At 39.9% G+C, this 23,472-nt stretch overlaps 1 protein-coding gene across 2 annotated transcripts; it reads left to right on the top strand.

Annotated features, from left to right (window-relative positions):
- The first annotated feature begins 884 nt into the window (after positions 1-884).
- On the top strand, positions 885-23,379 carry LOC123698031 (ring canal kelch homolog). Of its 2 annotated transcripts, none has more exons than XM_045644621.1 (12): positions 885-1,234; positions 2,159-2,206; positions 2,634-2,790; positions 3,164-3,298; positions 3,634-3,717; positions 4,380-4,793; positions 5,366-5,440; positions 5,647-5,706; positions 8,844-8,963; positions 19,183-19,590; positions 21,488-21,964; positions 23,254-23,379. In XM_045644621.1, the coding sequence occupies exons 1-12, from the start codon at positions 1,194-1,196 to the stop codon at positions 23,350-23,352; spliced, it is 2,118 nt and encodes a 705-aa protein (XP_045500577.1). In that variant the 5' UTR covers positions 885-1,193; the 3' UTR covers positions 23,353-23,379. The 2 variants fall into 2 exon arrangements, with proteins under 2 accessions (XP_045500577.1, XP_045500576.1); XM_045644620.1 differs by having other exon boundaries at positions 2,159-2,212.
- The last annotated feature ends 93 nt before the right edge of the window (positions 23,380-23,472 follow it).

The following is a 23,472-nucleotide window of genomic DNA, read 5'->3' as shown; positions in this document are numbered from 1 at the left end:
GGGAACTATGCGGGTTTTTCTTTGACTGCGCGGGCGAAGCCGCGGGCGGAAAGATTCTGTGATCTGTGGCGGAAACCTAGTAATTTATATCCATTGTCACCGACTTGCTTCTGAATTTAGCCCAGAAAAATCGGCAATAATGACGTTATTGTCCGTATTTGTTTGGTACCTACTTATTATGTACCCACCTCACTATTTGCGAAAAACTCAAAAACGACTTACATAGGTATTGCACCGATTTTCATCTTGTTTTCGTAGCGTAGTTATCGAAGAGTTTTGGAACCTTCCTGTAAAATTTGTTAAATTTTAAACAACGCGGACAAAGTCACGGGGAAACCTACAAATTAATTAATAATTAATAATAATACATGAATATTGGTAAAATGACAAAATGACAACTTTAGTTTTGTTCATTGAGGGCTGAGTTGTGCGCACGGTAATTAATTAAAAAGGTTCTGTGGGTAAATTTTGCGAAAACAATATATTTTTATCCTAGGTGCTGCTAATTCTAAGCTGCTAATAAACAAATTGTCATAAATTCAGAACACACAAAACCTACCCGCACTACTCTGTGAAAGTTAAGTTTAAAAATTGGATTTTAATATTTTGTCTTTCTCCATAAGTAGTGTCTAGTAGGTGTGGTACCTAGTATGTGTTTATTACAAAGCAAATACAAATACTACGTAAGTTTAGGAGGGAAGATAAGTTTTTTTTTTTCGTTGTAATTTTTTATAGATTCTAAAATATAGCTCAGCGAATTTCTAGCTTAATTTCTACTAATACATCTAGTTTTATTTACGTCGAAAATATTACATACTGGAGAAAAACATAAATTTACGTACAGAACTAATTCATAATTAATACATAATATTTTAAAATACATAGATACGTAAAATGAACCGTTCACGCAGTTGACATCAGAAAAATGACAGTAAATAATAATATGTCAACTGTCAATGTCAGTAACAATTGTGCACTGTGCGAGTGGAATAGAATTTTTCGCGATACAGCTACCGTTTTTTTTTTCATCAATAAAAGCATCTTATAAACACAATGTTAGTGTTTATCAATATCGCAATGTCTGAAAACATTTCGCAATAAATACTATGAGAGAAATCGAACTGAAATTGTAAAAGGTGGTCGTGGACTGTGATCTAGTGAGTGGTGGGCGATTGTTTTGCAATCAAACAACGATGGAAGGCGACAATGCAGCTCCTGAACAAGAACAAGCAGCGTAAGTTTAGTTCTATCTTACAATTTTTTATAAAGTCTTAAACATTTGTTCTAATGACAAACTATTTCATGTTTAAATCACAAAAGGGTGGGACCTGAAATGTTTACAAAGTACAATCAATAAACCCCTTTTCAATATATTATAAAAAAAAAAAACTTATTTTTATAGCCTCCTAAATTATAAATTATAATTATTAATCTCCAAACAGTACAAACTCCAAAAATTTCTGTATGATAGGTTTGAATTTAAATATTTGTATATACAGTGTTATGTAGTTATGTCAATGAAGTGTGCCTGTTTACATATTGCTCAATAATGTGACCTTAAATCACTGTTTGCATACTAATAAATAATCCTATTGGCATACAAAATATTGTGAAATTGTATAGAACTTAAATCTGAATTCATTTTATAAAAATTGCAATTTTTTAAGTTTAACTAAGAACCGCAAATAATCTATGTGAGCGTTTCGAAATCACCCCTTGCAACCTGTTTACTTTATTCTTAATTTCTTATGATCTATTTAATGATTGTAAAAATCATGAAATGTCATTTTAAAAGTACATATTTATTCTCAAAAAATAGTAAGGAATAGAAAAAAAGTGATTATATTAGTGAAAGACATAATATGATTTCACCTAAAAAAGCTTTTAGGCTGGTTGCAGAGCTTGACCGACCATCAGTGCGTACGTCAGTCGCGCTTGTCATATGTATGGAAATTCATAAAACCGTTCATAGCTAGACTGACCATACGCACGCGTATTGTCATGCGCATTAGTGTCATAGTCATACAATTGTTGATGCGTATCGTCAGGACCGACGCCGACGGTACGCACTGACGGTCGGTCAAGCTCTGCAACCAGCCTTACTCTTTAAAGTTTATAAATTTGTTTTCTCTCTATAAGTACCTAATTATATTTCCAGCGGAGGCGGAGAACACAGTGCGGCCGAAGGCGATGGGGACAGAGGGAGGTACAGGTGTGAATTCTGTGTTTGCTTATATGTTCATTTAGTTGCAAAGATCTTGCATTTTTTATGTTTTTTTTTTATGTTATCATAAAGGTTTTTTTATAATAAATAAATAAATAAATAAAATAATAGCTTCACACAATCTGACCTGTAATTATCAAGGAATAAAATTTACATAAATCTACCGGGTACCATATACATGGTATGGTACTATTGTTGTATTGCTAGAAAAACAGAAATATGTGAAAAGCTCCTCATTGCCATCTATTTGTTTCATGTACCTGATATTATGACATCACATAACTTCAAAAACACAACTCAGATCAGCATTAGGTTTTATGTATCAATTTAATTTTTCAACTTGATGTGTAAATAATTTAAATTCTCTTTTGTTATTACCCACACTGATGTCTCCCATATCACGTTCCAGCATGATGGACCGCTGCCCCTCGCAGTCATCGCTGGACGAGTCGTCGCAGCGGCGCGAGTCGGGCGAGCAGGAGGCCGGCGCGCAGCACGCCACGCAGCTGCTCGACGCGCTCTCACGGCTGCGCAGGGACGCGCTGCTCTGTGACGTCAGGCTGCAGGTACGGATTATAGAGCAGGAAATAATATGAAAAAACTGGTCACACATATAACTCAAAAACGACTGCATCGATTTTGGTTCAGACGCTGCGGACGGAAAGCTAGTATAAAATAAATTTCAAATTATTGTATTGTCGTGGACCCTTGATATGTACAAAGTTTGAATAAAAACTGTCTGTTTACAGTTGGTCAAAATTAAGTCAAAATGAGTTGATAACATACAGATATGCAGGTTAAGCCAATAAAAGCGTGATATGATAAAAATAAAGCTATTTATATGACCATTACAGAAAGTAAACACAGCATGTTTCATAAATCTAAATAAATATAGGATTTTATGATTATTTTAAATGTACGATGTGTATGTATGTGCAGGCGCAGATCGACGGCACGTCGCGCGTGAGCGAGGGCGTGTGGGCGCACCGCGCGGTGCTGGCGGCCTGCTCGCCGTACTTCCGCGCCATGTTCACGCAGTTCACCGAGCGCACGCGCCCCACCGTCACCATACAGGTACCGCGCACGCACACGCACGCGCACGCACACGCACACGCACACGCATACACACGCACAGATGCACACACGCACTCGCACTTACATAACTGTATCGGCTATAATATCATAACAAGGTAGCTTTGCTTATGATATGACTGTTTAGATACGTAATTAATCACTTCTTCAAAAATATCCAACTTTTCAATAAAAATACAATTTTAATTTTTTAATACTTACTTTCTTTTTAATATCTACGTATATTGAAGTGTAAATACTGTTACAGATTTTTTTTGCGTCAAATTCAGATTTTTATTCATATTTCTTTATTAGTAAAATTGACTGTATTTTTGCAGAATGTTGAACCGAGTGCTCTGGAAGCAATAATAGAATATGTCTACAACCCAGACTCGCTTGTCATCACTGAGGACAATGTACAGGTAATGTTATTATTTAATAAATTAAGTATTTTTTTTAATATTCATTGAATGACTATTCTTTCCTTATTTTGTTTTACTTTCCAATGTGATTACGTAGCGAATTGTGTACATTGAAATGTACACAATTCACTGTATAGTAAGGTTAACTAATCGAGATAAAGACTGTCAACAAATTGCATGCATTGCAAATTTTAATACCTTCATTATATTATTAAATATATTTTTTTTCCCTTCGTTCTTATTGTACTTTGCACAGCGATTTTTTTAATAAAATAAATTATATTTCTTTTAATCTGTCTTCAATTTAAACACGGATAAAGCTGTTAATGAAATTAAAGCTCACAAATGTTTGTAATGTGTATGTTTACTATGTAACACGCAACGACAGCTATAGTTATATATTTTATGATTTTTTGTCTGTTGGTATCTTATCAACGTAATACGCAGAAACTATTGAACTGCCGTTCATGTGAAACTTGGTTTACTGTAATATTTGATTTATATATGACACCAATAATAATGGCATGACTTCCTTTAAAGTATATAAATTGAGTTCGATGGGCATTAACTATTTCGTTTTCGATAAGTGATATGCTTCAATGTCGACAATACGACAGTGTCGGTAACGGTGGGGTGTGGGGTGTGGGGTGTGGGTGTTGCAGAGCGTGCTGTCGGGCGCGTCGCTGGTGCAGGTGGCGGGCGCGCGCGCGGCGTGCTGCGCCTTCCTGGCGGCCGCGCTGTCGCCCGACAACGCGCTCGGCATCCGCGCCTTCGCCGACCTGCACGCCTGCGCCGACCTCGCGCACACCGCCGCCACCTTCGTGCACAAGCACTTCGTCGAGGTGATCCCCCCCACACACCGCCCCACACACACACACATCCGCGCCTTCGCCGACCTGCACGCCTGCGCCGACCTCGCGCACACCGCCGCCACCTTCGTGCACAAGCACTTCGTCGAGGTGATCCCCCCCACACACCGCCCCACACACACACACATCCGCGCCTTCGCCGACCTGCACGCCTGCGCCGACCTCGCGCACACCGCCGCCACCTTCGTGCACAAGCACTTCGTCGAGGTGATCCCCCCCACACACCATACAACATCACATCACGTCATGTCATGTCCCATCACATCACATCCCGTTACGTAACATCACATTAACACATCATGTCATGTCACATCACATCACGTCATGTCATGTCACGTCATGTCACCTAACGTCACGTCACGACACATCACATCACATCACATCACATAACAACACATCAAAACATAGCCCAACACAACACGATTTTGCATCACACCATGCTCACATCTTATCTCATAACATCACTCATTACTTCATACCACACCATACAACATCACATCACATCATATCATATGACATCACATCACGTCACGTCACATCACATCACGTCACATCACGTCACATCACGTCACTTCACGTCACGTCACGTCACGTCACATGACGTCACGTCACATCCCAACACAACACGACTTTACAACAATCTTTTACATTAACATTATCATCTTAACCACGTCCATGGTCTGTTTCCTATTTTAGACTCCTTTTGCAAATTTTAGCGATTTCGACTATAATACTGTAATAGTTGAGAGAAACTAAGTATGAAGGTTTGAATGTTTCAGGTGCTAGAAACGGAAGAGTTCCTGACACTGGACGCGGACACGCTCGCGCAGCTGCTCGCTAGTGATCAGATCACGGTTGGTTTTTTATTCATTTTAACCAACTTCAAAAAGTCTTCAATTTTTTTATGTATTTACTATTTACTGTCTTCACTATAAATGTTGTCTATAAATTAGTGACACTTTATTGTAGTTTCGTATGGTCGATACGATTATATTAATTTAGTAGCCTGGCGATGTAGTAGAAGTTTATGTTTATAAAAAATTCAATTTTAAACTTTCAGGTGCCAAACGAAGAGGTGATTCTGGATGCCGTCGTGCGCTGGATGCAACACGATCCCGAGGTGTGTATGCTATTCGTTGATTTGTTTTGTTTCTTTTATTACACGCTTTTTATTAGCTTCACCTGTATGTTTGTTTGTAACCGACTTCTTTGGGCGCGATTTTGACCCACTTAAAACGGCCAGATTTCGTTCAAACTTTGTAGATTTATTGAGGACCGATGACAATACAGTACTCCCAAAGTCCAAACTAATAATGCGCATAGAAAAATTCGTCATTGTTCGGCAACTGTCATATTCCCCGAGCCTCCGAAGACGGTATCTATATAGAGTGGTTAAATGTATTTTCTTCATGCATAATTTATTAGTATTATATGATAAGTAACTGTAAGTAACTGTAAGTAACTTTATTAGTATTATATGATAAGTATTTGTTTCGATAATTCAATGTAAGTTAATATAACCGACTTCTTTGGGCGCGATTTTGACCCACTTTAAACGGCCAGATTTCGTTCAAACTTTGTAGATTTATTGAGGACCGATGACAATACACTAATTTGATAAAATTATTCCATTTTTCAATTTGCAAAATATGATTTTTGCTAATTTATATAATTTTCATCTATCCATACTAATATTATAAATGCGAAAGTAACTCTGTCTGTCTGTCTGTCTGTTACTCAATCACGCCTTAACTACTGAACCAATTTGCATGAAATTTGGTATAGAGATATTTTGATACCCGAGAAAGGACATAGGCTATTTTTTACCCCGGGACATAGGATAAGTTTTATCCCGGAAATCCCACGGGAACGGGAACTATGCGGGTTTTTCTTTGACTGCGCGGGCGAAGCCGCGGGCGGAAAGCTAGTAGTCGATAAGGTAAGAAAATAATTAAAATTTTCTATAAATTTTCTCTACAGTCGATAAGGCAGGACTCGATGTTAATTTTTATTTCCAATAATTATCTTTAGTCGTTTTCTCTAATATTGACAAATTTTTGTATACTAAAGAGAATTTTAATTCTACAAAACAAATAATAGTTTAAAAAATTAAAAATCATACGTTCACTCAACAAAATTATTTATTAATTATAATTAAACGACACTGAATTAATTAGCCATTCGCATTTGATGATCTACAATTGTCGATTAGAATTTAAAAAAAATCTAACTCAAACAATTGATTTTTTCATAAGTTACAGTGTTTCCGGTTTTATACATGACGGACAGGAAAATTTTTTGACCTATTTTGATATTTTTTCCGTTTCTATTGCACTAAATTAATTTTTAGCAAGTATAGAATAATTAATCTCCGTTAAATTATCTCGACAATAGTATGCAAAATACACAACTAACAAGGCTATAATACTAAAAATAGTTGCCAAAATAAGGCGAAAAATATTTTTAGATCGTAAAGCACTCTCTGATGCTTCGCATCATGAGTCGTGCAATGGTTTAAAATTAAAAAAACAAGCTATTATAATTAATAATCCAAACTAAAAAGTAGAAAATAAATAATAGTTAAAAAAAACTAAAAAACACGCTTTTTATAGAAAACCGAACTAAAAAATAGAAAATAAATTTAAATTAAGAAAATAGTGTTAAAAATTTCATTGAATATAAATTAACAATAGTGTGAGTAAAAAAAAAAATATTTTATTAAAAAAAAGCGTGGGGTGCTTCTTAAGATATTATCGAAATGATAATCACTCTACAAGGGCCAATTATCCCTTCCAAAATGATAAAAACCTAAAAAAAATAGTAGTAGGATGAAACCCATTAGAAAAGGAAGGGAATGTGATAAAAAGTAAAGGAAAAATAAATTACAGACAATCCAAATTCGGGAAGTGGGAGGGGGGGAGCTTTTAAGGCCAAAAAATGGTTTCTCTTGATTTCCGACAAAACTACAAGTCCTATGGAAAAAAGTTCAATGGCAAAGTTGTAGGTAATAAAAAGTTCTACAACTTTTGTATTATCAATTTTTTCACATAATCTCAAAATTTAGGTGAAAAATTAAAAAAACCCTGTTTCTGGTTTTTTATTTTTATCTACTTCAAAATTTTTTTTCTACGAAATTTGGTGAAAACTTACTTTATTATGTCCCAAATACACTGTAATTTATTTGATTGAAAATATTTATTTTTTCGCCTTATTTCAACTTAATACCAAAAAAACAACCTAATTTTCAATCGAAAATTCTGACGTCAAAATATCAGCTTTTTTCAAAAATTTTGGGGGCTTTTTGTTCCTTAAAATATCTACTTTCTGATGGTGTAAATTATAATATACATTACCATAGGAAATTTACTCAGAAAATGCATACAAACAGTGTGCTCATTATCATTAGAAAAAAAAAATTTTTTGAAGTAGATAAAAATAAAAAACCAAAAACTTGGTTTTTTTGAATTTTTCACCTAAATTTTGAGGTTATGTGCAAAAATTGTTAATACAAAAGTTGTAGAACTTTTTATTACCTACAACTTTGCCATTGAATTTTTTTCCATAGGACTTGTAGTTTTGTCGGAAATCAAGAGAAACCATTTTTTAGCCTTAAAAGCACCCCCCCTCCCACTTCCCGAACTCGGATTGTCTGCAATTTATTTTTCCTTTAATTTTTATCACATTTCCCTCCTTTTGTAATGGGTTTCAACCTACTACTATTTTCTTTTGTTTCAAAAATTATCGACCCCGGTCTTTCTACTCATCCCCCCTAGCCAAGTGGCTTTCTGTTAGCGTAGCGTTCAATAGAATAGACTACGAATGTATGTTGAACGCTACGCTAACAGAAAGCCACTTGGCTAGGGGGGTATATCTGTCAATAAAATATCTGTAACCATTAACACCATGCACCCCACGCTTTTTTTAAAATAAAATAATTTTTTTTTACTCACACTATTATTAATTTATATTCATTGAAATTTTTAACACTATTTTCTTAATTTAAATTCATTTAAATTTATTTTCTATTTTTTAGTTCGGTTTTCTATAAAAAGCGTGTTTTTTAGTTTTTTTAAACTATTATTTATTTTATTCATATTGTTTCGATTGTGATGGGACGTGATGAAAATCGTTTATAAAAAAGTGCAGCTATTTTTGTTTGGCGTCGATTTAAAATTGTCGTTCAAAGTTGTCGTGGAATAGAAATAAAATAAAAATTAGATTAAAAAGTTGCACTGATTTATATCGCGTATATTCCAGAGCCGGCGGCCGCAGCTGGGCGCGCTGCTGGAGCACGTGCGGCTGCCGCTGCTGCCGCAGGACGTGCTCGTGGCGCGCGCCGCCGCCGAGCCGCTCGCCAGCGCCGAGCTGCGCGTCAAGGTGCGTGTGTTGCAGAGCAGCCGGCCGCACTGCTGCAGCACGTGCGGCTGCCGCTGCTGCCGCAGGACGTGCTCGTGGCGCGCGCCGCCGCCGAGCCGCTCGCCAGCGCCGAGCTGCGCGTCAAGGTGCGTGTGTTGCAGAGCAGCCGGCCGCACTGCTGCAGCACGTGCGGCTGCCGCTGCTGCCGCAGGACGTGCTCGTGGCGCGCGCCGCCGCCGAGCCGCTCGCCAGCGCCGAGCTGCGCGTCAAGGTGCGTGTGTTGCAGAGCAGCCGGCCGCACTGCTGCAGCACGTGCGGCTGCCGCTGCTGCCGCAGGACGTGCTCGTGGCGCGCGCCGCCGCCGAGCCGCTCGCCAGCGCCGAGCTGCGCGTCAAGGTGCGTGTGTTGCAGAGCAGCCGGCCGCACTGCTGCAGCACGTGCGGCTGCCGCTGCTGCCGCAGGACGTGCTCGTGGCGCGCGCCGCCGCCGAGCCGCTCGCCAGCGCCGAGCTGCGCGTCAAGGTGCGTGTGTTGCAGAGCAGCCGGCCGCACTGCTGCAGCACGTGCGGCTGCCGCTGCTGCCGCAGGACGTGCTCGTGGCGCGCGCCGCCGCCGAGCCGCTCGCCAGCGCCGAGCTGCGCGTCAAGGTGCGTGTGTTGCAGAGCAGCCGGCCGCACTGCTGCAGCACGTGCGGCTGCCGCTGCTGCCGCAGGACGTGCTCGTGGCGCGCGCCGCCGCCGAGCCGCTCGCCAGCGCCGAGCTGCGCGTCAAGGTGCGTGTGTTGCAGAGCAGCCGGCCGCACTGCTGCAGCACGTGCGGCTGCCGCTGCTGCCGCAGGACGTGCTCGTGGCGCGCGCCGCCGCCGAGCCGCTCGCCAGCGCCGAGCTGCGCGTCAAGGTGCGTGTGTTGCAGAGCAGCCGGCCGCACTGCTGCAGCACGTGCGGCTGCCGCTGCTGCCGCAGGACGTGCTCGTGGCGCGCGCCGCCGCCGAGCCGCTCGCCAGCGCCGAGCTGCGCGTCAAGGTGCGTGTGTTGCAGAGCAGCCGGCCGCACTGCTGCAGCACGTGCGGCTGCCGCTGCTGCCGCAGGACGTGCTCGTGGCGCGCGCCGCCGCCGAGCCGCTCGCCAGCGCCGAGCTGCGCGTCAAGGTGCGTGTGTTGCAGAGCAGCCGGCCGCACTGCTGCAGCACGTGCGGCTGCCGCTGCTGCCGCAGGACGTGCTCGTGGCGCGCGCCGCCGCCGAGCCGCTCGCCAGCGCCGAGCTGCGCGTCAAGGTGCGTGTGTTGCAGAGCAGCCGGCCGCAGTGAGACCACCCTACGATATTTCGTCCATTTCAACACAAAATACAGATACGATCAATAGACTAGGGTAGAAGCCTTTAAAAATAATTGTTCAAACTTATAATGTAACCTAACATCTTAATATCAATAACTGTCAAATGTGTCAAGTGTCAAATATATGTCAATTGTCATGTGTCAAGTTGCAATTGTTTCTCAAGGTCAATAATAGATGACGCTACTGTGTTTCTAAATGGCACTATCGAAATTATTTTCTGCATATGTATATAGTCTTAAGATGAGTGAATAAATGGAGTTTTGTTTTGAGTAATAGTGTGTTTCATTGAGTAACCCGCCGCGTGTGTAATCGAGTGAGTAAAATTTAAACATGGTGCCGAAACCCGGGAGTGAATTGTGAAAAATTACAAGTGTTAAAGTGCTGTCCGATCGGGACTTAGAAAAAATTAGGAGTGCTTCAGGACTTAGAATAAATTCGTGTAATCTTCAGAAGTGTTGTGCTCAGGACTTAGAAAAATTCGTGTTATCTTGAACTTAGAAAAATTACAAGTGTTCAATCTTAGAAAAATTACAAGTGTTCAGAACTTAGAAAAATTCGTGTTATCTTGGACTTAGAAAATTTTCATATAGAGACTTAGAAAAATTACAAGTGTTCCGGACTTAGAAAAATTCGTGTTATCTTGGACTTAGAAAATTTTCATATAGAGACTTAGAAAAATTACAAGTGTTCCGGACTTAGAAAAATTCGTGTTATCTTGGACTTAGAAAAATTTCATATAGAGACTTAGAAAATTACAAGTGTTTAAGGACTTAGAAAAAAGTACGTGTTATCTTGGACTTAGAAAAATTTCGTGAGATTGTGGACTTTGAAAAGTTTTGTGACTTAGAAAATTTGCGTTATAGTAAACTTAGTAATACTTACTACGAAAATGGCAAGAAGTGTTGAGGGTCTTCTCCGAAAACAAGAAGACATATTCGACCGAATAAAAAGGGCCGGGATAAACTATAAAAAATCTCCTAAAGAACGAATTACAGCAAATTATATAAATACGCGGCTCGAAGCGATAGAGAGGTTGTGGGATTCATTTGTTGAAGGGCACAATGAAATTGTTGTTATGGTCGATAGGACAACAAAAATTGCATTATCGTATTTCGAAAACGACCTATATTCGGAATGCGACGATGCGTACACTGAGTATAAGCTTATTTTACAAAACGATCTGCAAGCAATTACACCAGCTTCGGCGAGCACGAGTACGAGTACAGTCACTATGATGAGTGGTGGAGCGGATGTGAAACTGCCGCAGATAAACCTGCCGAAATTTTCCGGGAGCTACGACCAGTGGCAGCATTTCAATGACATGTTTGTGTCACTTATTCACAACAACCCTAACTTGACTGCCGTTCAGAAATTACACTATTTGAAGGGTTGCTTGTTGGGAGAAGCCGAGATTCTACTGAAGAACCTAGCTACAACCGAGGAAAATTATACGGAGGCCTGGGCGGTCCTTAATGCTCGCTACAATAACAAGAGGTACAACGTAAACGAAATAATGAAACGTCTTTTTGGTCAAAGAAACATAAACAACGAGTCTCCAAGTGCACTGAAACAACTTTTAGATACTACATCTACATGCCTTAAATCTTTAAACAATATGGAGATTGACACGAGCTCTTGGGACGCCATAGTAGTTTACTTGGTAGTGTCGAGGTTGGATCCAGAGTCCAGAAAGGTTTGGGAATTAGAAGTGAGCCGAGCAGATGCCAGTGAGCTGAAGAGTAAATTACCAACATGGAAAGAATTAAAGAATTTCATGGAATCAAGATTCAGAACGTTAGAACTGCTGGAACCATCCAGTCACACGAGATTCACGGCAAGGCAAACCCAATCTGTAAACCCTAGGCAACCGATGAAGCAAAACGTTTTCCATTCGCTGATAAACGATCCCAAATCGAACAATTCGATCTGTGTCGTATGTTCCGGACGACACTCACTGTATCAATGTAAACAATTTGCGTCTCTAACACCGGAGAAGAGATCAGAGTTCATACAAACACAGAGGCTGTGTTTTAACTGTCTTTCATCAACGCACGCGGTGAAAAATTGTCATGTAGCAGCTTGCTGTCGCAAATGTGGTAAGCGACATCACACACTATTACATTTCAATCAAAATCCACCTACGGTGGCATCTTCTACTGAAGAAAATCAACCGAGTTCGCAACCCGTTACAAAGGCGGTTGCTCACTTTACTACAGAGAACCATATCAACACTGTGCTTCTTGCAACGGCGATGGTTAAGATAAAATCATCCGATGGCTATTCACGTATAGTTCGAGCTTTAATTGACCAAGGTTCTGAGGCTTCATTTATCAACGAGGATACTGTGCAATCTCTTCTACTGAAGAAAACAGCGGTAAATGGAGTCATATCAGGAATTGGAGATGGTCAAACGAGAACCAAAAATATGGTTACATTTGAGTTAGAGTCCTTACAAAATCCTAAGTTCTCAATTCCAGTCGAGGCTTTTGTGTTAAGAAAATTAACATCATACTTACCTTCGAGATGTGTGTCGATAGATAATTGGCCTGAAATAAAAAACCTACCACTGGCTGACCCATCGTTCGGTGTCCCTGAAAAAATAGACATTATTTTAGGCGTTGACGTATATGGTGAAATTATAATAGAAGGTTTTCTTAAAAATCCCGCGTTGAGTGGTCCGGTTGCACAGAACACGAAACTCGGATGGATATTATCTGGAAAAATAAAAGATAAATTAGACACAGAATTAAATCAAAGAGTAGTAAGCATGCACATACAGGTAAAGGAAGACCAATTACTTAAACAATTTTGGGAAATCGAGAGAGAACCGGACAGTATAGGAAAGAAAATGACGAAAGAAGAATTACGATGTGAAGAAATATACGAGGAAACAACCATTAGAGACAATGAAGGTAGATATATCGTGAGATTACCTTTTAAGAGTTCTAACCCTGAGTGTGTACATAGTCAGTCAAAAGAGATCGCCTTGAAAAGATTCAAATCACTAGAAAATAAATTACGTAATAATGAAAACTTATATGAAGAATATAAGAAAGTAATGAAAGACTACATAGACAAGAAGCATATGAGTAAAATTACTAAGAGAGAAGAGTTACTTGATCCTTACGCAGTGTACTTACCGCACCACGCTGTAGTAAGAAGCGATAAGGATACAACTAAAGTGAGAGTGGTGTTTGACGCCTCAAGTAAAGGCATAAATAATATATCTCTTAACGATAATTTACGTGTCGGTCCGAAACTTCAACAGGACTTGCGACACATCTTAATGAGATGGAGATATCACGAAATTTGCATCGTGGCTGATCTTGTGCAAATGTATCGTCAAATCCGTGTTGACGACAGAGACGCGGATTTCCAACGAGTGTTGTGGAGATTCGATCCACACGAGCCTATTGAGTGTTATAAATTACTGAGACTTACCTTTGGAACATCGTGCGCACCGTATCTCGCCGTCAGATCCCTGCAGCAACTAGCTAAAGATGAACAAGAGAAATACCCAAGCGCAGCTCGTATAACCCTGCAAGATTATTACATGGACGATTTACTGACCGGATGTGATACTCCCAAACAGGCTATCGAGATTTACGACGAAATGAACAAGCTTATGAAAAGCGGTGGTTTTCAACTTCAGAAATGGTGTACTAATAGTTCTGAATTACTTGAACATATCCATGAAGAGAGTCAAAGATCTGAAAAATCGGTAATTTTTAAATCGGGCGATAATATAAAGGTATTAGGTATATCATGGAACAAGCTAAGTGATCAATTTGAATATAAATTCAACTTACCTGAAGATGAGGAGACGAGAGAAGATATTACAAAGAGGAAGGTGTTATCAGATATAGCTCGCCTGTATGATCCTATGGGTTGGATTGCTCCTAAGATAATAACTGCAAAAATCTTCATTCAGAAACTCTGGAAGTCAAAGCTAGCTTGGGATGATAAGCTCACCCCCGATTTATTTTCAGAATGGCAAAATTTTAAGGTAGATTTAAGAAGCATAAAGAGCGTAGCTATACCAAGATGGCTACAAACTAGGAGAGGTGACTACGTAGAGTTACACGCATTCGCTGATGCATCTCAGTCGGCTTATGCAGCAGCGGTTTATCTGAAGTCGAGAAATGTACAGGGAAATGTCACCGTTAATCTTGTTACAGCGAAGACAAAGGTAGCACCAGTAGAAAAGGAAATATCAATTCCTCGCATGGAATTATGTGCAGCTTTACTTGCTGCAAAACTGATATATGAGGTTTCACAAATCATGAACATCCCTAAATGCGACACATACGCGTGGTCTGACAGTACAGTTGTTTTAGCATGGATATCGGGAGAACCCAGTCGTTGGACCACATTCGTATCTAACAGGGTCTCTGAGATACTCACTATGTTAGATCGAGAGCAATGGAGGCATGTCAAAACGGACGAGAATCCGGCTGACGCTGGTTCGAGGGGCTTATTGGTCCAAGATTTAATTAATCATGACTTATGGTGGCATGGTCCGAATTGGCTTCAAGAAGTAAACAAATACCAGCAGAGAGAGCGAGGCGTGTTTGAAACAACGGAAGAGACACGGTCTGTAAAGGTATTGAGTACAACGGTGAAAGACAAAGAAGATTTCTTTTGGATGAAATTTTCCACTTTACCCAAGTTGCTAAGGATATTAGCTTATTGCAGGAGAGTTTTAAATCTGAGACTACCCAAGGAGGAAAGGAAAGCTTTATGTAAAGGTGTCAGCAAAGAGGAGATACATTCTGTTTTACAATTTTGCATACGGGAGACCCAGAGAGTGTATTTTGAAGACGACATTATGCAATTGAGATCTGGTCATAATGTTTCGAAGAGGAGTCAGCTCCATACTCTTCATCCTATGCTGGATGAGAATAGGATAGTAAGAGTGGGGGGGCGAATCCATGAGGCCCATGTAAATTACGATAAACGCCATCCTGTAATTTTACCTAGTAATAGTCACTTAACTAAGTTAATATTGCAGGATGCTCACCTTAAGACTCTCCATGGTGGACCGCAGCTTATGCTAAATTATATTCGGTCCAAATACTGGATCATTCGAGGGAGGGATATGGTAAAGAAATGTTATCGAAATTGCATTACTTGCATACGATACTCTGAACAAAATAACAATCAGCTTATGGGAAGGCTACCAGAAGCCAGACTGACACCAGCAAGAGCCTTTAAAATTTCAGGAGTGGACTTTACAGGCTACATTAACATAAGATTTTCCCCAGGCCGAGGAGCTAAATCTTACAAGGGTTACATCTGCGTTTTTATTTGTTTCTTTTCAAAGGCAATACACCTGGAAGCCGTCTCTGACCTGAGTACTAACGGTTTCTTAGCAGCTTTTAGAAGATTCGTATCGAGGCGAGGACATTGCGAAACATTGTACTCCGACAATGGCACGAATTTTATCGGTGCGGATAGGGAATTGCGAAACATGTTTGACCGCTCAATATCTCAACTTCCTGACGAGCTTCAACATCTCCTTGTGAACGAAGGTACTACCTGGAAGTTCATCCCACCACAAGCACCAAACTTTGGAGGCTTATGGGAAGCTGGTGTCCGCTCTGCAAAAAAACATTTGAAAAGAGTTATAGGAGATAGTACACTTACCTTTGAAGAGCTAACAACAGTTTTGACACAGATCGAAGCGTGTCTAAACTCCAGACCCTTATCGTACATGAGTGATAATCCCGATGACCCCATGCCGTTAACTCCAGGACACTTCTTAGTAGGAGAACCACTACTTGTTATACCGGATGAGACTTGTGAGGAGAAACAAATTTCAGAATTAAGACGTTGGAAGTATTGCCAAAAATTAATGAACGATTTTTGGAGGAAGTGGTCCGATGAATACTTAGTAACTTTGAATCAAAGACACAAGTGGACCACAAGAAGACCGGAGCCTGAAGTCGACGACATCGTTATTATCAAAGATAAGAATATTCCTCCAGCTAAATGGTATTTGGGCAGAATCATTGAAAAACATAGTGGAAAGGATAACATAACGCGTGTAGTGTCCATTAAAACAAAAAATGGTATTTGTAAAAGACCGTGTAGTAAATTATGTTTTCTTCCTAAAGTTACCGAATAATTTGTTATTGTAATTAGTTTGCTATTCGAGTCATAGTTATACTTTATTTTTATATAGAGAGTTGAGTTAGAAATTACTATGTATGTATGCGAAATACTGCTCACGGTGGGCGGTTGTTGTAATTAGATAACTTCCTAAAGATTTGTTTATGTTTTCTGATTTCAATTTAACTTAAATTATTAGAGCTTTATGTTTAAGTTTCGTAAAGAACTACGTTCTTTGGTGGGCGGAATGTTCAAACTTATAATGTAACCTAACATCTTAATATCAATAACTGTCAAATGTGTCAAGTGTCAAATATATGTCAATTGTCATGTGTCAAGTTGCAATTGTTTCTCAAGGTCAATAATAGATGACGCTACTGTGTTTCTAAATGGCACTATCGAAATTATTTTCTGCATATGTATATAGTCTTAAGATGAGTGAATAAATGGAGTTTTGTTTTGAGTAATAGTGTGTTTCATTGAGTAACCCGCCGCGTGTGTAATCGAGTGAGTAAAATTTAAACAATAATAAAAAGTGAAAAAAAATCGCAGTAGGATGAAACCCATTAGAAAAGGAGGAAAATATGATAAAAATGTAAGGAAAAATAAATTACGGTCAATGCGAGTTCGGGAAGTGGGAGGGGGGTGCTTTTAAGAGAAAAAAATGGTCTCTCTCGATTTCCGACAAAACTACAAGTCCTACGGAAAAAAGTTCAATGGCAAAGTTGTAGGTAATAAAAAAATCTACAACCTTTGTATCAGCAATTTTTTCACATAACCTCAAAATTTAGGTGAAAAATTCAAAAAACCAAGTTTTTGGTTTTTCATTTTTATCTACTTCAAAATTTTTTTTTCTACGAAATTTTGTAGAAACTTACTTTATTATGTCCCAAATACGCTGTAATTTATTTGATTGAAAATATTTATTTTTTCGCCCTATTTCAACTTAATACCAAAAAACAACTTAATTTTCAATCGAAAATTCTCCCGTCAAAATACTAAAAACTCCCGTAAAAACTTGGAAAGCCTTTTGTTCATTGAAATTTCTACTTTGGGGCCATCCATTAATCACGTGAAGTTTTTTTTTATATTTTTTGACCTCCCCTCCCCCTTAGTGATACGTGGTGAGGTTTAAGACTACCCCTCCCCCCTTCCCCCTATATCACGTGTATTGTTTCGTACCTGCAAAGAATAAATTTTTTTATTTATAAAAAAATACTGGTATAAGTATCATCTAATTTTATTATAGTAAATTAAAGACTACTATAATAAACGTTCAGAGGTAGACAGAAAGATTGCAGTTTGTTTTTGAATGACATAAAAATAATGAAAGATATGCGAACAAGTTGTACGCGTTTGACTAAAAATAAATACATGTAACGCCGCTTTTCGGTTGAGTATCGCGCGCTTGTCGAAAAATAAATACTACGTGATATATTACTTTCCCCCCCCCCCCCCCTTGTGATATTTCGTGATGTTTTGATGGACCCCTCCCCCCCCTTTCGAGCCTCACGTGATTAATGGACAGCCCCTTTCTTATGGTGTAAAAAAAAATAAACATAACCATAGTAAATGTTCTCAGGAAATGCATACAAACAGTGTGACAATGAGCTATTACTAAATAAATATTTTCAATAAAATAAATTACAGTGTATTTGGTACATAATAAAGTAAGTTTCCATAAAATTTCGTAGAAAAAAATTTTTTTTGAAGTAGATAAAAATGAAAAACCAAAAACTTGGTTTTTTGAATTTTTCACCTAAATTTTGAGGTTATGTGAAAAAATTGTTAACACAAAAGTTGTAGATCTTTTTATTACCTACAACTTTGCCATTGAACCTTTTTCCGTAGGACTTGTAGTTTTGTCGGAAATCGAGAGAGACCATTTTTTTCTCTTAAAAGCTCCCCCCCTCCCACTTCCCGAACTCGGATTGACCGTAATTTATTTTTCCTTACATTTTTATCATATTTTCCTCCTTTTCTAATGGGTTTCATCCTACTGGGTTTTTTTTTGTTTCAAAAATTATCGGCACTGGTCTAGAATGGGAAATCTTCATACAAAGCGTCCGAAACGACACAAACGAGTGCGTCAATGATAATCGTCCGCTATATTGACGCTAACGTCGATAGCAAGTATCGCATCCAAAAATTTTGAATCTTTAAGACACATATTACAGGCAAAAATATTAATTACTTATTGTGTTGATAAAGTTGACATGTTATGATTAAAAATAGTACTTGATGATACACTTTCAAATTGAGTAAAAAAATACAAGTTATTTTTTTAACTTTTATTAACCAGCCGGTACCCGCGACTACGGCGGCGCTAATATTAGATGAGAATAACTGGAAAATTTCAATGAAATTAGTTGTAACTATACTTACTAATGTAATAAAGCTGTGTTTGTTTGAACGCGCTATTCTTGGGGATTATTAATTCGATTTGATAAATTATTTCGGTGTTAGATAGCTCATTTATTGAGGAAGACTATAGGCTATATTATATCGTCTCGCTAAGACTATTAGGAGCGGAGCAGTGCGGGTAAAACCGCGGAGCACGGCTAGTTTTATATATAAAGGTACGTATAACACTTTTGTTTCCGACACTGTTGTTTAAAGTCAACAATAATATTGCAAATCTCTTTATAAACTACATTCGTTGCGCTTTTTTTCCGTTTCACATCACTGGTCTGTGAAGATCGAAAGAAAGAATTTTTAATTATCGTAATTTGCGTTACATTTCTTAAACGTACGCGATCATGATACATTGTAACTCAGCCGTGTAACGCGTGCGCAGGACCTGGTGATCGAGGCGCTGTCGTTCCACCTGGTGCGGGGGTCGGGTCGCGCGCTGGCGGGGGGGGGGGGGGGGGGGCCGCGCACGCGCCCGCGCTGCCCGCCGCGCGCGCCCGCCGCGCTGCTGGTGGTGGGCGGGCAGGCGCCCAAGGCCGTGCGCGACGTGGAGGCGCTGGAGCTGGGCGGGGGGGGCTGGCGGGCCGCCGCCGAGCTGCCGTCGCGCCGCTGCCGCGCGGGGCTGGCGGCGGTGGGCGGGCGGCTGTACGCCGTGGGCGGGTTCAACGGCACCCTGCGCGTGCGCAGCGTGGACGTGTACGACGTGGCGGCCGACGCCTGGAGCGCGGGCCCGCCGCTGGCCGCGCGCCGCTCCACGCTCGGCGTCGCCGTCATCGGACACGTCATCTACGCGGTGAGACACCTCCTCGCTCGGTACTTATGCTTACATACATATGCGACACTTAGTTTCAATCGTAATGCAGTTATTTGATGGGAAATAAAAGGCTTAATTATTATTATGATTTATGGCGATACCGTCCGACGCAAACTCGAGAAAGGACACCTACACTTCGATGGCTCGCATTTCAACCCAAAATTAATAATTATTGAATTTATATTTTTTGGTTTTATGGCATTCAAATGCTTTATAAATATAAATTTATAAAGAATAGAAAAAATTCGATCCCGAAGCGGGACTCGAACCCGCATCCTTCGCGCCATTCCGGGGCGGATGCCTAACCAACTCAGCCACTCGTGACCCGCCTGAGCGATCGAATTTATTCTATTCTTTGAGTTTTATGTGTCTTAAGGGACACACCGCGCGCCATCTATTGAGATGATTTAACAGGGTGCGGGTTCGAGTCCCGCCTCGTGATCGAATTTTTTCTATTCTTTATAAATTTATATTAATAATTTTTGTTAAATTATTAAAGCAAAAAGAGGTTTCAAAAATAGAAACAACACAGTTACTTTCTAAATTAAATCGATAAATCGACATTTCATTATCCAATTGCTATTTTATGGATTCCGAAACACAAAAGAAATAAAAAACGGAATCTTATAAGATGTCTCATAGTCGAGCCGATTAATCGATACAGACTTGTCATTTGTCAAACATTTGTCAATCGAACTTGAAACACATGTCAATTTTAAAATTCATCAGGCGAATTCCTCTCCTAGTAATATATGTACTTTCTTTCGTTAATCTAAGGAGCAAAATAAAACAAATATCTACGTAATTAAAAAAAAACACAACGCATTTATTATTAATTTATTATGATTTTTATTCACAAGTAATAAATGCATTCGATTCTAGATGTCAGATTTAGATTTTTAAAATAACGTCTCTGGTATTTAAAAAGAGAAAAGGTTTATTGACACAAATTGTAGCGACGTCAATTCTTTAAATTAGAAATTGTTTATTATGTTTAGAATGGTTTAGGTATCAGTAAAATGAAATCTTAAAATTACTTGTATCGGTCATTATTATTATAAATATGTAATCGTTATTGAAAAAAAATTAAACAAACGTGCAGTTCTATCAAAACGAAATATCATGTTATTCTATTTCGTCGTTACTAGATTATGTTGTTGAATTTTGTTGAACTGTCAAACGGGATCTTCCAGTGATAAGTCTTCCAGTAATCTCGACATTCAGTATCTAGTCACATCTTATAAATAAAGGAAAAATTGTGAGTCAAAAATTTTAATCTTCAACACATAATAAAAAAAGTAGATTTGTGCGAAACTTTCGGTGTGTAAGGTCGACTCGCATTTGTCCATCCTTTTACTACTTACGGATACGGGATTACAATTTTGGTTTTTGTTTTCGTTATGTTCGTTTTAAATTACTCGTTGATAAAAGTCATTGTTCACACGCCAAGAGAATATTATCATAAGAACATTTTTTTTTCAACTGATTTTAAACATCGGCGGTGCTTTAATCATAATCTATTGATACATTAGGTAATCTAGATTCACAATTTATTAAGAAAGTCTCATTTCATTGTTCATTTAAGTTTTTTTTTTACTTTCACTTTTAAATTTTTCATTTCATTTATGAATATCATCCATTTTGATTTCTTCTAATTCACAAGTTAAATGAATACATTCGATTCTAGATGTCAGATTTAGATTTTTAGAATAACTTCTAAAAATAATTCTAAAACTTGACTTGTCAAAAATCTATGATAGTATAACAATTTCAGTATTTTTTTTCGAGCGTGTTTTTTTAAACTATTTTATAATGAATTATTATCTGTATTTGATGATGTGCGTGTCCGTAAGTGTGCGGGTGTGTGTGGCGGCAGGTGGGCGGGTTCGACGGCGCCACGGGGCTGAGCTCGGCGGAGGCGCTGGACACGCGCGAGGGCGTGTGGCGGCCGCTGGCGCCCATGAGCACGCGGCGCTCGTCCGTGGGCGTGGCCGTGCTGGACGGCAAGCTGTACGCCGTGGGCGGCTACGACGGCGCCTCGCGCCAGTGCCTCAGCTCGGTGGAGCGCTACGACCCGGCGGCGGGCGCGTGGGAGGCGGTGGCGGAGATGGGCGCGCGGCGCTCGGGCGCGGGCGTGGGCGTGGCGGGCGGCGCGCTGTACGCGCTGGGCGGGCACGACGGGCCGGCCGTGCGCCGCTCGGCCGAGCGCTACCGGCCGGGGGCGGGCGGGGGCGGCTGGGCGCCGGCCCCGCCCATGGCGGCCGCGCGCCGCAACGCCGCGGTGGCCGCGCACCTGGGCCGCCTCTACGTGGTGGGCGGGGACGACGGCGCCGCCAACCTCGCCACCGTCGAGGTGACGCGTCCCACACTATCGCATGTTCTCTAACGAACACTTTATTACATTTTTATTTGTTTATTATATTTGTATAAGAACATGATATTCACATAGATGTTTTTTCGTCATAATGACAAATGACACGTATCGTATACGGCTAGCAGTATGGCACTGACAGGACCGCCATATAAAGTTCGCGTATTAAGAGAGAAATAATAAACTCGAGATATAGATACAAACTGATTTCGTTTATTAAAAGGTCTTATTATAGTATACTCCTCACGAGAACATTGAAAATATCAATATATAAAAATTTATCATTAAGTATAAAATTTAGCTGCTCTTAAAAAGGCATTCTTGACGTATCTGCAACGTGAGGAAATTCTGGGAACTCTTAATTTTATTTTTTCCAAAGCCTGAATTAGTTATGCAATGTAGGTATGATCTTACAAAGAAACATCTGGTACAAAAATAGACGACGCTTTTTTAGTACATTTATTTTGGGTTTTTTAGTAGTTTCATAATTGATAAAGGTATTTCCAGTCCGCAATTCTAAAGCTTTTAGACATTTATTTAGAATTTTTTTTTTCGATTCTATTTCTTATTCATTTATTTAGATAATTAAAAACGCGATACCTAAAAAAGAAATTTTTAGTTACTTATAGGTATAAAACTAAATCGATATAAATATAAGCCTTTCGTTATATATTCAGTTATACCTATGTTATTTAATGTATTATTATAAGTTGTCTATAAACTTTTAAAATTAAATAAGAGCGCTGCAGTCGTACCTGTAGTGAACCCATATAGAAAAAATAAAACCATTTTTATACTAATAAAACATTTTTTCGTTTGTAGTCTATGCTTTTTTTTAACTATATAGAATATATAACGACAAAATTGTGTAAAATTAAGTGTTTTTTGAAGTGAAAACTTCTTTAGCGGCGTTGGGTATAAAATCTTAAACTCGCGTCAGGACACGTGACCTGATCGAAAAAGCGTAAGACGGATGGATATCAAACATGCTCAACGTTAATAATCAAGTTTTCACTTCTGCCGGCACTCCCGGAGTGCAACCCGTCTTTTTTTTTTTAGTAAGTTTTACACCCGCGGATAAAAAAATAAAATACATATAACTCGTATAGTTTAGCGATACCTCGTTCTGAATCACGCAAGCGAAATATGTTCGCAATAGAGCATATATATACAATTTTCCGACATCGAGTAGACTAATTGAGGATCCTCTCCTTTTCGATGGGGGATTCCACCTTCCTTCGTTCACGTACACAACAACATAATTGTGTCAGGTGTTCGACCCGACGACGGAGCAGTGGACGACGCTGCCGAGCGCCATGTCGCTGGGCCGCTCGTACGCGGGCGTGGCCGTGGTGGAGCGCGCCCTCTGACCCGCGGCCCCGCCCCGCGCGCCCCGCCCCGCCCGCCCCGCGCACACCCCCGACCCGCCCGACCCGCACGACCCGCCCCGCGCGCTCTACGCCAACGACCACGTGTACGCCAACCCGCCC

Source organism: Colias croceus, chromosome 15 (genome assembly GCF_905220415.1).
Source record: "Colias croceus chromosome 15, ilColCroc2.1".
Taxonomy (NCBI): Eukaryota; Metazoa; Arthropoda; class Insecta; order Lepidoptera; family Pieridae; genus Colias; species Colias croceus.
This window is presented reverse-complemented; position numbering and strand designations above follow the sequence as displayed.

Bases quoted from the DNA above. Each gene is read 5' to 3' on its own strand.
- LOC123698031 (XM_045644620.1), top strand. From the start codon at position 1,194: ATGGAAGGCGACAATGCAGCTCCTGAACAAGAACAAGCAGC. The intron at 3,299-3,633 runs GTACCGCGCACG...GTATTTTTGCAG, and splicing joins GCCCCACCGTCACCATACAG to AATGTTGAACCGAGTGCTCT. The intron at 5,441-5,646 runs GTTGGTTTTTTA...TTAAACTTTCAG, and splicing joins TCGCTAGTGATCAGATCACG to GTGCCAAACGAAGAGGTGAT.